This window comes from Sminthopsis crassicaudata, chromosome 4 (assembly GCF_048593235.1).
Source record: "Sminthopsis crassicaudata isolate SCR6 chromosome 4, ASM4859323v1, whole genome shotgun sequence".
Lineage (NCBI taxonomy): Eukaryota > Metazoa > Chordata > Mammalia > Dasyuromorphia > Dasyuridae > Sminthopsis > Sminthopsis crassicaudata.
The window spans coordinates 477,765,551-477,781,908 of record NC_133620.1 but is presented as its reverse complement, the minus strand read 5'-3'; the positions used below and the strand labels follow the sequence as shown (position 1 = coordinate 477,781,908).

General features: G+C 63.0%; 1 protein-coding gene across 1 annotated transcript; it reads right to left on the bottom strand.

The window, feature by feature from the left end:
• Positions 1 to 1,059: 1,059 nt before the first annotated feature.
• On the bottom strand, positions 1,060 to 15,934 carry UBE2G2 (ubiquitin conjugating enzyme E2 G2). Its single transcript, XM_074264538.1, has 6 exons — positions 15,753 to 15,934; positions 11,720 to 11,755; positions 11,582 to 11,627; positions 4,641 to 4,759; positions 2,834 to 2,974; positions 1,060 to 2,242 (listed from the first exon to the last, which is right to left on the bottom strand). The coding sequence occupies exons 1-6, from the start codon at positions 15,793 to 15,795 to the stop codon at positions 2,130 to 2,132; spliced, it is 498 nt and encodes a 165-aa protein (XP_074120639.1). The 5' UTR covers positions 15,796 to 15,934; the 3' UTR covers positions 1,060 to 2,129.
• Positions 15,935 to 16,358: the final 424 nt, after the last annotated feature.

Here is a 16,358-nt window from a genome sequence, read left to right as displayed (position 1 = left end):
CGTGGATCCCCAAAAGAAAGGCGGGGGGAACCCTTCCTGGGCTCAGGCAAGCCAGCTGGCACCGACTCTTGTGCTCTACACTCGGTCCGAGGCTTCCTGAACAGCTACAGAGGTCGGGGGAAAGCTGGGGAGGAGCCAAGCATCCGTCAGCTCCGAACCTTCCCCGGATTTCTAAGTCCGGAGGCAATGAAGCTACGAGTAAATACAAGTAAATAAAATACGTGCGCAGGCGCAAATCAAAGGCAGAAGGCTCCATGAAACTTGTAAAAAACCAAATTACACAGCTGGGCCCAATGAAGCACAGGACTTTTCTTTTTTTAGCTGAGGCAGTTGGGGTTAAGTGACTTGCTCAGGGTCCCACAGCCAGGAAGTGTTAGGTGTCTGAGGTCACCTTTGAACTCAAGTCCTCCTGACTTTCAGGGCTGGTGCTCTACCACTGCGCCACCTGGCGGCCCCAAGCAGAGCTCTTTAAATGAGAGGAATTCATAGTCCCCAGACCTCCTTCTCTAGCACTTGGAGATTGCATTCCTTCAGGTAAAAAACCCGAAAAAAGTGAGAGGGACGAAGCCGCCCACCGTAAATAATAAGACCAAGGAGGAAACATCTAGGGGCGTCCCCGGAGGCCACAGCACAGAGCCGGGCAAGAAGCCCACGGCCTTTCTCCAGCCTCCAGGTGCTGGCCCCTTGAGGAGCCCCAGGGGGTCCTCCTTTACAGCAGATCGGCTCCTCCCTCACCCAGAGAACCCCAATCCTCCGGAACCACCAGGCCAGACACCAAGCAAAACCACCTGAGGAGCCAACTTCCGTCTGGGGACCCCCACTTCCCCCCAGCCTTTGCTCTGGCCGAGGTGACACGTTTCCAGTCACCGAGTGAGCTCACGCGCCAGAAACGCGACACCCCCGCCCCAGCAGAGGCTGCCAGGCCCGGACCTGGGAACTTGTCTTCGGCCTTGAGGTGGCTGCCTCCCCCAGCACCTGGCTTCTGCCTCATGCGCCGCGGTCTCGGTCCCCAAGCCCCGCTGCCGGCCATCCAAAACGGACAAGACACAGACTTCCACGCACGGTGTCCACATAGAACTTTATTTTGAACAAAGCCATTAAACTCTAGCGGAAAGGGAACTGCGTGGGAGGAGGTTACAAAATAAATACGAACGAATAAAAAGCCTTTGATTTTGAAAAGGGCTTTCCACTCCATAGCCACCTTCGCATTTTATCTGCCCCCCGCCCCTCCCCCACATCCCCGTCCCTCCTCGCGACGTTGCGGCGGCTCTCGACCTCCCCGAGCCCCCCCCAGCTTGGGGGGCATTCCCCCTCTCCTCACCCTTAGCATTCCACTTCACACCAAAGCGAACTTCTTTCTTTAGGAGAGACTCGGAATCCGGCGCCAGGCCGGAGCCCCGTGGGGCACCGCGGCCCAAAGCGTGGGGGAGGGTTTCCGGGAAGGGCAAGCGAAAGGAAGTGCGAAGCTCCGGGCGGAGAGCTCCCCCAGCGCCCTAATTTCTTGGATTCGAAAAATAGAAATTCCTATTTAAATCTTGCCCGCTAAAAGCAGGCTCAAGTGGCCGGTTCTGGTGGCAACGAGCCCGTTATTGCTTAGAATCTCCCGTCTCGGCTCTGGGCGGCAGAACCAGAACGTCCAGAGGGCTTCTCGAGGGCCCGGCGGCCGCAGCAGCGCGACCTTTGAACGTAGCCCAAATCCCTCTTGATTTTTAAGCTGCGCCGATGAAGATTTTTTCCTATTTAATACTCCTTCTCCCCCCCCCCCCCCGCCTCCCCCCCCCATTCTACAAAAGGCTATTGGCCGAAAGTTTTTGGCAGAATGCTTGGCTGAAAGGAAGCTCGGCCCACTGGGGATAGCAACAATGTGTATTTGTCAGATCGTCAGCACAGAATCTGCCCGCGGGCCGGGAACCCGCTTCCGACACCGGCCGGCCTTTTCTTTGCACCGACTGGAAGGGAGCGCCACGGTCCATCAAGCGGGGGCCCCCGGGGCCAGACGGCCAGAGAGCCGAGGAATACTGCCAGACGGAGCCCCGCATCCGCCCTCGGGCGAGGGCCCGGGCTGGGACAGGGCAGGGAGGGTGGGGTGGGGGAGGGGAAGCGGGGAGGGGGCGGAGCGTGGGGCGGCCCTAGAGCCCCAGGGACTTCTGCACGATCTGCTTGGCGATGCGGTAGAACTGCTCCCGGTCGTCCCGCCACATTTTGGAAGCATCCACGTTTGCGCCACTCTCGTCGTTTGGTTCTGAAAAAGGAGGAAGAGCGGAAATCCTCCGCGTCCGCGGGCCTCCATTCCAGCCCAGCCACAGGAGGGTCCGGGCTGTAGCTCCGGAAGGCCCTGCGCCCACTACAATACCACAGGCCTTCCAGAGAGAAAGAAGGGAGCCTCCCTTTCAGGCCACTGACCAAGATCGGGGAAAGATGGTTTGTGGAGTCGCTCCCCGGCGCGGGCTAGGCCGGAGCAGCTGTCCCCCCCTGTCGCCCACCTTGGCTCCCTCCCTTCGGGGCTCAGCCACTTAACAGCCAACGGGTCCCACCTCTACCGCAGCCAGATGTGCTGCCCCCTCCCCCATTAGCCTGGGCCCCGCCCCCCAGCTTGGTACAGGGCAGGGCACACAATGCCAATCTGGGCTCCCACCACAGGGCCTCAGCCAGAGCCCTCGTGACTTCCTGCAGTCGGAGAGGGAGGGAGGCTGGTCAGCACCCTGGGGGCTTCCAGGACCCAAAGAGCATCCAGCCCATGAGACAGCGGGGGTGGGGGAGTCCCGGTTCGGGCTCTCCCTGGGCCCGGGGCCCTTGCCTTCCGGGTTGGCGGCACTTCTTCAGGGGCACTCACCCGCCAACATGCTCACTACCGAGAGCAAGATCTTCTCCACACTCTGCACTGGACTCCAGCGCTCGGCGCTGCTCTCGTAACCCATGGGGTCGTCTCCGGGGGCGTGCAGGATGGAGATGCAGACCCGCCCGTCCGGGTAAACTGAAAAGGGACCCAAACACAGGGGCCTTGACCCAAGCTGCAGTCAGAGCCCGAGCGCCCGCGGGCAGAAACCAGCTTCTGTTTGCACAGCTGTGGCTGAGCATCCCAGTCACTCCCCGGCGAGGCAGCTGCCAGGGCTGGCACGGGCCCAGGGGCCCAGGGTCCTAGCCGCATCATCGCACAAAAAAGGGAGCTGACTCGTAGGAGGAACCAGAGCCAGAAAGGATGACGTCCACAGAACACAAAGCCCAGAGCCCCTGGGGACCCTCCCCTAGCCAATTCCAAGTGGGCTCCTCTTGGCCAGAGCAGCTCAGCCCTGTCTACCTCCTGGGACCACCGCGGGCCACCACACCCAGGAAGCCCCCCAGAGAAGGGGGACACAGGACAGGCCGACTGAAAAAGTCTGAAAGCAGCTCAGAGACTGGGCGGCTTCCTCTGAAATCCACTTGGGGCCCCCGGAATGCCTCCCATTGCACTGATCCTGCCCCTGGCAGCCCCAGTCCCGAAAAGGCCGTGTGGGGGTGGCAGCGGGGAGAAGGGGACCTGGAAGTCCTGCATTTAAAATCACCCCCCTCCTTAGGCTGCTCTTCTGTAAAACGGAACCCTGTAAGAATATCGGTTATGACGTCACCCATCCCTGTGGCTTGGGCCTCTGGGGGACCCCTCCCTCCTTACAGCCATTTTGAAAACATTTATTTCAAAATAACGAAAGCATCACGTGTTGGCAAAAATCCCATTTTGGTGACGATTGATGCTATTTTCTAGGACAAACAAAAACGAACGAGAAGAGCAGCACGTGCTCCTTCTCCAGTTTTGTCCCTTCCACGTCTGACACACTCACGCAGACATAAACACTCACAGACTCACACACTCAGAACAGACACTCACAGACACATCAAACGCACACTCACACGCCCAGATAGCAGGGCTCTCACAAATATTCTCTGTGTCCCCACAAGGAGGAGCCAGGAGACTCTCCCACGGCCACCTGGGCTGGGGGGCTCATGACACAGTCTTCTGACATCCGGCCCCTTGAGGACGGACTCGGTACCACAAGGAGTTACAGTCGACAGTATTCTTCTAGAAGGCCTTGCCATGACGGAGGCAGTTCTACACAAAAACAGGAGCCTTAAAGGCCCGTTGGCGGAGTCGGGAGCCGGGCCCATCGTCCAGCCCGGCCCGTATCTCAGAGAGCAAAGGAAGGCGGCGTCCAGCTGCGGCAGAATGTGGCTTTGCCATGAGAAATGCCAAGCGGGGCTAAGCTAGGAAGACGGCAGAGGGCAGCGGCATGGCGGCAACAAGGGGAGCGAGCCGACCCCCAGGGCCTCCTGGTGAAAAGGCTGGCTGGCCCCAGAGCGCACCTGGTGGAGTGGGTGGGCCCCAAAGCGCTTTCTTTCCTATTTTTCGCTACGTGGCCGACACGACAACGTGTTTGGCAGAATTGAGATTCGATTTCTTTTCAGTGGGTGAGGGGCTAGAGGGAGAGCCTGGGACTGGATCTGAACGCTAAAATTACATCATGAGGTTTTGGGGAGAGGCGGCGGCTGCTGCTCCCCATTTCTGGTTAGGGACCCTCAGTATCGCCTCAGTTTCCACAGAATGGCAGGAATCCGAGGCTTCCCAGCTGGGAGGGGGACCCTGCCCCCGGCCTCCTGCCGTTACTTACTGTTTGGGTGGAACATCTCACAGGTAAATCTCATCTTCGGGGGGCTGAGCGGGTAGTCCAGGGGAAAGCTCAAGATCGCCGGGAAAACGCCAAACTCAAAACACGTGTCTTCTGGGCCCCTGCGGAAAAGGGATTCAAATGAGCGCCGGGGGCCCGACGCCTAGGACCCCTCCCCCTGCAGCCACTGGGACGTGTTCCCGAGGCAGGGAGCACCCTGTGAAGAAGCAGCTCCTGGAGAAAGGAGAGGAAAGCGGGCGGCGTGGAGCTCCTCCTCCCTTCGGCCCCCTATGTGCTTGGCCGCCAGGCCCAGGGTCTGGGCCAGTGTCCCATACCCACCGCCATTGCCTCCCCCCCAAAACCAGGCCGGGAGTGAGCAAGTTCCCCCCTGCCTAGGGCGTGCCCCACTCAGCCACTAGGACCACCCACTGAGGGGTTCCTCATGGCCTCCAGGGTACAAGACAAACTCCCAAGGGCTGGCCGGAGTCCGGCTCCAGGAACTTCCTTCTCCCCTCCTCCTGTGCCTGAGGAACGGAAATCTCCAATTCCATCTCGGGCACCTCCTCCAGGAAGCCCTCCCTAACCCCAGGCGCCCGGCACATTCTCAGATCCCCTCAAGCCTGCGGGGGCAGGGACCTGCCACTCCTCCTGGCACCAGAAGACACTTAATAGATACTTTCTCAGGCGCGGAGCCAAGTGCTTGGCGGGGGCAGACTGAGACCAAGGTGGGGGAGCCGCACCCAACAGGGTCAGAAATGACGCCCAGACGGATGGCGGGGGGGGGGGGGGGGGGGGGGGGGCGGCGCTGTGATGTTCCCAGTCACCTGTCGGGACTTCCAAAGTGAGTTTTGTTGCGTGAAAGACTCCAAGTGCGCTTGTGAGGGCTGGCCCAGGCCAGGACGCGTGGCCCCACGCCAGCCTTGGCAGGCCCGAGAACACGAGCAGCCACCCACCTGCCCCGGACTCCTCCCGCCAGGAGCCCCCGGTCCTGGGAAGGGTTCCTCCCAAGGCCGCTGGCTGTGACCCCAACGGAAAGTCCTCCTGACCCACCATTAGCCAACAACCAGCATGCACCGGGTCCCTGACACAAGCACACTGACTTGAGTCTGGGGGACAGCCCCCCAAAGCGAGGGTGGGTGGCTAAGGGAAGAGAACAGAATCGGGAGATGCCCAAGCTGATGGCGAGGGGATGCCCACATGGGGCACCAGAAGGCACCTGGAAGGCAGAAAATCAGGAAGGAGGATCGGGGGAGGGGGCGTCTGCAGGACCCCCACAAGGTCCAGGAAGGGCAGGGCAGTGGGGAGGAGGAGGGGGCATCGGCCTTCACCAGGTCATGCCTGCTCCGCCCCCCTCACAAGACTGTGGGCTCCTGTTTGTTTGCCCAGCGTCTGACACACGGCGGGTCCTGGCAGTTTTGGAGAAAGCACTTGGGCTGGGGGGGGGGATTGCCTGGGGGCACGGCAGGGGTCAGGGAGAGATCTTTGGAGGGCTTGTGTATGGGCGCAGGAGAGTGGAACGGTTCCAGCGTCTGGCAAGGAAGCAAGAAGCCCGTTCAAGGGAGATGATCCTGAGGAGGAGGCTGAGCTGCTGGGGAGGGCAGAAGCAGAGCCCAGCAGCGGGCGGTGAGGGCCAGGCCACAGCCTGGGAATGCCCATGCAGATGGCACAGGACCAGAGGGGAAGCCCCCGAATATGATGTCCGGCACAGGGTAGGGGACTGTGGGAGGGCAGGGGGCCGTGGGAGGCCACCAGTCTCTGCGTGAGCAACTCAGGTCACCAAACGGGGACCTTGGACAGAGCCCAATGCTTGATGCAGCCCTGGAGACGCTCTGGTGACAGCTGGGCACTCTGGCAGCGGGCAGCGCGGGGAACCAGGAAGCACTGAGTTCAACCGTGACCTCAGACAGCCAGGAAAATGGCACCTGCCTCCCAGGAGACAATCCTCTGAACATGGCTCCCTCTGGCCCTTCCCTGGCCCTTGCCAGTCACGCCTGCAGTGAGGGTCCCGAGGGACAGGCCGACCAGCGCCTGGACACCGGCGGCCCTGCTACCGGAGAGGCGGTCAGTGCGCCGTTTAGTCTAAACGTCCCCGGGACCCTTTAGTGCAGAGTGTGCCGCCCCTGGGCCAGCGGCTGCACATGAGGAGCCCCCCGTGCCCCCCGCCAGCCAGTGTCAGGATGCGCCAGTGCACTTCGGAGAGAAGGGCCTGGGAGGGGCTCCCAGAGAGCCCCGGGGCTTCCGGAAGGAACCCCATGGGGTCCGTCTGACGCTCTCATAACAGCTTTTTGTGTTGGCAGGGGCCAGGCAGTCTCCTGAGGATCCGGCCCGTCTGCACCCTCTCTGGGGCCCCCTCGGGACACGGAAATGGCCCTTAGGTCCTGCTGGGGCACACAGCAAGAGCCTCATAAATGCACGTAAATTCAACTGGCTGACAAATTGTCAGATGCTCCTCTCTGTACCCCCAAACCTGCAGAAGTTACGCTGGCCCAAGAATCCCCCCCGAATTCTGCATGGACCTTCCCTCCCTCTGCAGACCAGAACAAGCAGCAGACCAGGAAGAATGCCAGCCCGCTGGCCAACAGCCGTCTCCGGGATCTCGGGCACCCCGAGCTGGAGCACAGCTGGCTGGGGGGGAGGGGGTCCGGGGAGTATTTCTGCTGCTGTTTTCCTCCGCCGTGGACGAAAGGTCTCAACTCTGCTCGGCAGAGAAAGGCCGGGCTCCTTTCTGCGTCGGGTTTTCCGAACTCTTCATCGTCCGAATCCAGCTCCCACAAGAAGCTGAGCTCATTCAGGGCACCGCCCGCCCTCGGTCAGTCTCGGGGCACCGCCCGCCCCCTGCCCGACCCTGTGCTCAAAGGGCATGGCCGGCCTCGGTCAGTCTCGGCTTCCACAGGAAACTGCTTTTCACACGAGCTTCTCACAACCAGGAGGGAGTTTCAGACGAGGGAAGTGGAGGCTCGGTGGGCCCGCAAGGTCCCTGTCTCCTAAGCACAGAGTCACTTCGCTTTCCATTGCCCAGTGCCTTCCCAGGCCCCCCAGAGACCCCACGCAGAGACCCCAATCCCCGGGGAAAGGGCCTCTACAGCCTGGGCTGAAGAGGTGACATAGAAAGCAGCATCTGGAACTCCACGCTGAATGCTCATGGGAACCTTGCTACTTCGGGACTGAGTCCTCGAGCAGAACCCCGCAAGAACACCAGAGCCCAACAAGCTGACGGGGGTCTGGGCCTTGCGTCTCTGCACCCCCTAAGGGCCGGGCACCCCTCAGAGGCCTCTCCTGAAGGCACCGTTCTCCAAGAGCGTGTGAAGGACGGATCCAGAGCACAGTCTCCTCCCTCCTCGGCCCCTCTCTCTGAAGCCGTGACTCCTAACGGACTCAGCCGGGTCTCTCTGGGTCCGTTCTGATCCACACTTCCAGACTCCTCTTCTCCTCACAGCTGCTCAGTGGGCAGCAGTACTTGGGCTCATCCCCGGGAAAACGCTGACACAGAGGCAAACCTTCCAAGCTGGCAGGCCCAGCACCCCCTGCGCGAGCGATCGCTCCTGCCCGCCCAGACTCCGCGCTGCCGAGCCTCCCGGCTGACCGGAACAGACTCCCGACACGCTCCCTTTCTGGAGCCGGCCCAGAGGCCGAAGCTGGGGCGACGTGGCCACGGAGTTCTGACCCAGTGACTTAGCGTACTTAGATCCTGACCGAACCATAGGGCTCCTGGGGACACAGCTTGGTCAGCATCTGGAGGGAGCCCCCCAAGCCCAGAGCCCCGAGGGATGAGCCCGGCCGTGCGTTCTGCTGGGGTCCATCATATGGGCCGAACGTTCCCTGACAGCCTATCTTCGCAGGTTTTCGACACTTGATAGGCATTCGAACAAAGTCCTGGGGAAGAGTGAGGGTGAGAGCAGGGGGGGAGGCGGGCCGGCCCAGGCGGGAAGACAAAGAGAGGGGCTGAGCGGCCTCCAGGTGTGTGTCTGCCAACCAAAATCAGCGGGAGGACGGTTAATTCCCTAATAGTTGTTTTAAGTGCATTTGTATTTGTAAAAGAAGCTGGAATTCGCCCAAACCCCACGCGCTCTCGGGGCGGGCAGGGGAATTCCGCCCTCACCAAGGCGTCCTCGGGCACCCAGCGCTCTGCCCCAAGCGGCAGAACTGCTCTTCCCAGGAGTCTGTGAAAGGTTGCTTTGACGAGCTTTCACCCACCTAAGCCCAGTCATCCCGGCCTTCCCAGGGCTCTGGCCGTGGATCTCTGGGGAGGCCACGGAGGGTTTAACTGTTCCTTCCTCCAGCTGGGGATGTGGATACGCCAACCAGGAGTCGGCCTGGGACGGCCAAGGTGCCAGGGCAGGGAGAGGTGCCCGGCGCTCGGACACAGAGAGGACGCCCAAGGTCTGGCCCGCCGTCCACCCGTCCGGGCTGGGCAGCAGGGATCAATTTCATGGCTGGGACATGCGTAAACATCAAAGGAAATGAAACTCCAATTGCCTAAAATGAGAAGGCCGCTCAGCTTCACCTCCGGAACTCCCGGCGTGTGCATGGGACTCGCCGGCGCCAACGCGGACAGTCTTCGGGCCGCCCCGAGGGCCACGGTGACCCAAAGGCTCTGGGACCCCCTGGAGCTTTACCAGCTCTCGACCCACGACGACTTCGTGCAACGGTTACGAAGCAAGTGCTGGTGAGGTGCTGGATTTTAAGGACAGGCCGCCCAAAGAAAGACGATCTGGGGATTGGGGAAGGAGGAGAGACCCGAGGGCAGGCCGGGAAGAAAGCCCCAAGGGCAGCGGTGCTGTCACTCCGTCACTCTACTCCACCGCTGACAGTCAGGCCTTGGGAAGAGAAAGGCGGGTTCCACGTGCGAGGGAAATGCCCTGGGCTGGGGCTGCAGGGAAGGAGGGGGCGCGTCCCGGGCAGGTGCGGACGCCCTCAGAGAGGAGCCCAAGGTTCGGAGGAGGGCAGTGGCGCGGTCACACCGGGGCTCGCTGAGGACCGTCTACGTGGCGCCAAAGGCCGTTCGCCGGCGGGCCCGAGCAGACTCCTCCTGGTCTGCCGCGTTAAACTTGCCACCACGACCAAGATGGCAACACGTGCGACACGACCGCCCGCCCAGAGCCCGGAGCAAACTGCGGGCTGCCCTGGCCAGGGCAACGGGAGGGAGAAGTGGCCATCCCAAGCAACTTTTCAAATGGAGGTTAAAAGCTTTCTTCACCCGGGAGTGGGGAAAAATAAATACGCTACTATTTAATTAAAAGAAGAAAGTCACCGTGGTGGCGAGTGAATAGAGAGGAAAGGTGGCAGGGACACCCAGGTGTGAGGACTCTGACCCCTGCATGACCCACCTCGTTTCCGGAGGGCCCGGGGCAGTGACACCCCTTGTTGCAAAGGGCCTTTTGTATCTCCCTGTTTTAACTGGAGGCAGGACGGGGAGCGGGCCGCAGCGACACCCCCACCAGGACCACGGCCCGGAAGAGCTCGAGCGAGCTCTGGGGGGGGGCGCTGACAAACACGGTGGCCGCAAAGTTCCCGACTTCTTTGTTCAGCAAGTGGCAGGGAATGGAGGTAACAGCTTCATCTCCTCTGCAGCATGTGAGTGATTGAGATGCAAATGAAGGAAGTGAGAGGGAAGGGGGGCCTAGACTGTGGGCTGGGAGAGGGCGGGCGAGGCAAGGGCAGAGGGGACCACCACCGAGGGGTGGAGGAGGGGGACCTGCGGATGGGGGACTGCAAACAGGAAGGCTGGAACTCTGGCTGCAGGCAGGGCCCCTGAGCCCCAGGAGCTGAAGGGCAGGAACATGGGGCCTGGGTTGGGGGGGGGGCAGCGCTGCTGACCCCTCACCCCCTTTAAAAGCCCTCCTAGGGGGCAGAATCACGTGGTCCCCGGCAAGAGCTTCCAGACACAAAGTCTCAGGGAGTTTGGGGCATTTCAGGAAATCGGAGCAGGCCGGGCCGCTCCCCGCTCCCCCAGCCCCCCCAGCCAAGCCAACTTAGCATCCAAGCCAAACGTGGAGCCAGGCCTCGAATGGCACCGAGAAGGCAACCAAAACAGGGGTCCCCGCCCATCGCCCAGCCCGCTCCCGTTCACAGCGGTCATTTTAGTAACTGAACATTTTTGTGAGATTCTTGCCGCGTCCGAGAGGAGCCACTGTTCAGGGCCCCCCCCCCCCCCCGGCAGGTTCTCAGGCAGAAGGGGCCTGAACGATCCCCCCAGGAAACTGAGGCACCGACAACCACAAGCGGGGCCAGCAGAGGCCGAACCTGCTCCTGTCCTGGGGGAGTTTAACTCCCAACTCTCCGGAGCAGAAAGGGAGGCGGGGGAGAGCGGCAAGCCTTCCAGCCCCTCCCTGGGCCCTGGAGGGGGGGCTCCTGAGGGGGACTTGGGGGAGAAGGGCCAGTCAGCTCCTGAGCCCCGTGGGCCGCCTCCGGCAGGAAGGACTCAGAGGGGACGGGGCCAGTCATGGGGCGCTCCTGCCACTGCCCGGTGACGGGCCTGAGCGAGGAGGGGACACGGCTGGCTCCTGCCAGACTCTAGAGGGCTCGGGATCCCGGGAACACGGAGGCACCAGGTGTAGACAGCCTCGCTGAGAGGGAGGCAGCAGGGAGGAGGGAGGCTGAAGCTACAGGGAAAAGTGTGTGGGGGGGGCACCCATGGAGAAGAGGAGGGGACAGGGGGCAAGGGACAGGTGAGATGCTGGAACAGCCAGTGGGGAGAGGGGATGATGGGGAGGAGGAGGACCCAGCCCCAGGTCAAGATCATGGTGGGGGATCAGGGCCGGAGACACAGCATGAAATGGAGGCAGCCTGGGGGGGGGGGGGGGGGGGCAGAGGCTCATGCTTGACCCCGGCTCTCTGTGGCTCGGACCCTTTAAGGAGCCGGGGCTCCCCTTTCCCGGGTTCACCCCCCCCCAGCCCAGCAGCTAAAAAGGGGGTCAGAAGAGAGACGCGCCAGGTTAACTCACATGATCAAGGCTTCCCACTCAAAAAAGTTCTCTTCATTCATGGGCCCTGCAAGAGAAGGAGGGAGACCCCGCTTAGGGCTTCCGGCCGCTCCGAGGTGGGACAACCGCGGGCACGGAGAGGCTCTCGGGGGGTCTTACCTGCCACGATGCCCTCCGGAGGATTCAGCGTCAGCTCTGCAAGAAGCAGAACAAAAACAGGGTCACTCAGCAGAATGGTCGCCCTGGGGAGACGCCCTCCCTACGGGGGCTGCCCAAGCACCTCCAAGCTTCCCCAGGGGGGAGGGGGGAGTGCCATCCGAGGCCTACCAACCTCCCCGGGCAGTGTCGGGCCTTTCAAACACGCTGTGCCTGGGACTGTGGCGTCTAGCCCCCGGTGCCCAAAGACCAGAGTGGCCAGCGCTGGCGAGGCGCTTCTGGGACTCAGACAGGAGCAAGGACAAGCAGGCAGAGAGCGGGCCCGTCTGCCTGGAGGGCAGCGGACACGAGGCCACTGGGGGAGGGGGTGATGAGAGAACTGCGCCGTGGAAGGGCTGTGTGTGCCCACGCTCCCAGCCCCCTCCCCTTTACGCTCTGCCTCTCCCTCAAGCGTGGAAGCCCCTGTCGTTTCTTCCAAGTATTTGGAGTCTCGGTGCTCACTTAGCGCACAGCCTGGCACACAGAGGGTGTCTGATAAATGCTCTCTTCACTCTACGGCCGGTGAACGTGGACATAAAGGTCTGAGCATCCTCTACAAAGAGGCGGTAATTAAGCCCCTCAAGAGAGAGCCAGACCGGACCCTGGGGAACCACTCTTGGTGGGGGAGGGTGCCCCGCCACTCAGTCAGTCAGCATTAATTAAGCATCTACTATATGCCTGGTGTGCTAAGGAAGCCAGTCCTTGTCCTCCAGGGGTTTATATTATTATTATTATTATTATTATTGCTTTCTAATGAAGCTTCTTATTTTAAAACCCACGCGGGGATAATCTGACAACTGCAAGGCCGCACCCTGCGCTTCAGATCTTCCCCTCCTTCCCCCACCCCCTCCCCCAGATGGCAAGCAACCCAAGGTTAAAGCCGACGTGCGTAAACACATTTGTACAAGTCTCTTGCTGCACAAGAGAAATCGGATCAAAAAAATAAATGAGAAAGAAAACAGATTGCAAGCACATAACCAGAGAAAGAGGGAGAGTGCCGCGTGGGGCTCCCCCTCCGCTGCCAGCGGCCTCTCGGGGCGCGGACGGCTCTCGGTCACGAGGTCACCGGGCCTCCGCCACCTCACTGTGAAGGGAGCCCCGGCCGTCAGGATGGAGCCCGTGTGCTGCCGTGTACGACGGTCCCCAGGCTGCGCGCTCCCCGAGCGCGGCTCCCGTCAGGCTGAAATCCTCCTGCCGCTCTTCCATAACTCCCAGGCCACAGCTTGTCCAGCCCTTCCCCCCCCACGGGCGGCCATCGGTTTCTGGCCACTACAGACGTTTGTGCGCACGTGGGCCCCTTTCCCTCCTTTAGGAGCTCTTTGGGACACAGGCCCAGCAGAGCCACTGCTGGGTCAAAGGGCATGCCATCTGGTAGCCCCACGAGCACAGTTCCAAACGGCTCTCCAGAGGGGCTCCCGGCTCTGTTCAGTTCCACCAACAACGTATCAGTGTCAAGGGGCTTGTATTCTAACGGGGAGACAAGCGGCAAACACAAGCCCTGGCGGGAAGTCTCCCAGGAGGAGAGAGGGTTCTAGATGGGACCAAATGGAAGGTGACGAGGAAGAGGAGGGAGAGCACCTGGGGACGGCCAGAGCCCAGAGATGGAGATGGAGCGGGCAGGAGGCGGCGCTGCCGAGGCCGGCCCGACAGGCCTTGGGGCCGTTCTGGAACAAGGAGTCCCGGGGGCGCTGCAGGTAGGGGTGCCCTCCGGGGGCAGGGGAGGGGCGGAAGGGTTTGAGAGCCGGAGCTCGGTTTGGGAGGGGCCGCTTCAGCCGCCCACTGGCTCCCATGACTGGCTCCACCATCTCCTCCCCTATCCCCGGAGCCTTGTGGTGCGGGGACGCTTTTAGGAGCCAGAACTGCAGAGAAGCCCATGGAAAGCTGCCTTCCCGGGGAATCGGGAAAAGAGCACAGGCGTGTGCGGGCGAGCGGGCCACGGAGGCCCCTCAAGGACCCTCGGCGGCTGGGCGAGGACTCGCGACTGGAGAGACAAAGTGGGTGGCAGCGGGCCGGACAGCGGTCAGGACAGCGGTCAGACGCCCGGCGCCCTCCTCCCCTCCCGCCGACTTAAAGGAGGCTGCTCCCTGGCGTGCACCTGTCCTGCCCTGCTCCAGGGGAGGGCTCGAGCCACGCACGAGCCACGGCGGACCACCCACGGACCCACTGCCCGGGGAGTTCTCCCTGCCTGGCCAGCTGGGCGGCTCCTGACATCTCAGCCCAACAGAGTGACCCTGCAGCTTTCTCATGCACAGCCCCCAGAGGTGGGAAGGGCACAGATGGCAGAGGGGAGTGGGGCCTCGGGAGCCCAGGCTCCATCCCACAGCACCCCCTGCTGGTCAGCAGGAAAATCACCCAGGCTCTAAGACATTGGGGTCTTTCAGGGAAGCCCCCGGGGTGGGTTTGGGGGCATGGTCCAAACCAGGCCCGACCCCAGGCGGTCAGCATTAAATCAGCAGTTCCTCCTGAGCCGGTGGAATGACCCGCTGACCCTACGGCCGTCCATCTGGCCCAGCGCCCAAGGGGTCGTGACCTCTCTGAGCAAAGGCAAGGCTGGGGGGAGGGGAGGGTGGCTGGGGGGGGCTCCCCTTGGCCTCCTGCCTGCAGACCCTCGGGACCCCGGAGCGGAGGCTCCCCGAGGGCAGCCGCTCTCCCCGTTCTGTGCCCGGCACACAGGAGGCGACGGGGCTATGTGGAGCAGGGGAAGGCCCGGCCACCTGGATCAGGCAGATGTGCCAGGAGCCCCCCGCTGGCTGCAGCTTCTTCCCCAACAAGAGCGGCCCCAAACCGCGGGCAGGGGGCTCCGGTGGCCCGCGGGGTCGCCCCCACGGCACAGGCGGTGTCTGGGAAGCCGGGGTCCTCGGGGGCTCTCCCGGGCGCCCCCGGCCCCGGCTCTTGGAACTCAAAGGAGGCTCGGGATCAAACGACCCAAGAATGGGCGGGGACCGAAAGCTTTCAACTCCCTGGGTAAAGTTCTGAATATTAAAATTGTCCACTTTTAATTAACAACCAAACCAAGGCTGCAGATGGAGGGGGCAGCCTCTGGAGCGGGGCTGGAGTCAGGGACACTAAACTATCCCCCCACCCCCCGCCCCGAGGGAAACTGGGGCTAAGCGGGAGCTGTTCAGAAGACGATCCGGGGTCCCAAAGGGCCCGTGTCTGGGAAGGGGATCCCCAACAGGGAGGAGGCCATCCTCCGGTCTGAAGCGGCCCAAGAACCCAGCCCCGGGCTTGGGGGCGGGGTGAGATCCCAGAGGGGGGGCCCTTCCCACCATTCAGGGGCCGCAGAGCCTGCCTGGGCCCATGGTGCAGTAGGGCACCCCGGGGGGCGCCTCTCAGGGTCCCTGGAAGCCCTCCGCCCATCTCCCAGACCCCTCCCCCCGCCCGCCGTTTCCTCGGGGAGGCATCTCCGGGGTGGCCCCTCCTTTTACTGCAGCACTGCACACAGCAAGCGCTCCATTAATGCTTCTCCACCCCCCCCACCCCAAAGTGACAGCGGAACTTCCCTGGCCCCTGGGGGGGGGGGCGAATCCGGCCAAAGCCTCCTGCAGGGCCGTGCTCTCCCAGGGCCCCGCCCACCCGCCGCTCGGCCCCACCCCGGGGCCCTCCCACTCAGTGCTCGGGCCTTTCTTTGCGGCCCCAAAGAGCCGGGCAGGAGGCGTCTGGTCAGTCACTGTCCTTCCGGGGCAGGAGCCAAGAGACTAGCGCAGCGCCCGGGTGTCACTCAGCGGCGCCCCCGCCCTCGGGGCGAGCCCTCCTCCGCCTGCAGCTTCGGCCCAGGGACGCGGAGAGGGGCGCGGCGGCCTGGACGGACCCCGCCCCGGGCCCCTCCCTCTTCCGACAAACTCCGGCTCGGGCCACCAGCTCCGGGCCCCGGCCCAGGCCGTGCTGCCCGCGCAGACGCAGAGGGGCGGGATCGCACCGCCCGCGCAGGCGCACTAGCCTCGTCCCCGGCCGACGGGCCCGCGCCCGCTTCCCCGCCCGGCCCGGCCGTACTCACGTTTGTACTCGGCCATAAGCCGCTTGAGCGCCGTCCCCGCCATCCTGGCCGGACAGCCGCCGCTCTCTCCACCTCCTCCTGCTCCCGCTGCGCCGGCCCTGCCGGCCCGCCGCCGACCGCTTCCGAGTGGACGCGGCCCCGCCCCAACCTCTTCCGGGTTCACGTCATCGCATCATATTCACGTGGGTGAGCGCGTCCCCACCCAGAAGCCGCGCCGTCGGTCTATCTAACGCATGCGCAGAAAGAGGGCGCCATAACCATAAGGAGAAGCAACCCGGCAGAACGAGGGCGGGACGGCTGGTTTAGCGCCATGGGACCGCTCAAATTCGAGGCGCCCCCTAGTGTCTCCGGCAGCAGCTGCACGGGAGCCCGTAGTTGATTGGCTCTGTGGCCACGTGGCACGACGTCTCCAGGGGAGGGCCCTGGGCGGGGTCACGCTCTTGTCAGTGACTTCAGCCGCCAAGCTAAAACCCCTAGGGCCTAACGGGGTGGGGGGGGGGAAACCTCTGCCCCCCCCCCCAGCCGGGCCAACCCGAGTTCAGTGAGCCTCCTACTTGGGGGGAGGCGGGGAAGAGCACAGGCTAGACAGGCTCGGCCCCGGGAAAC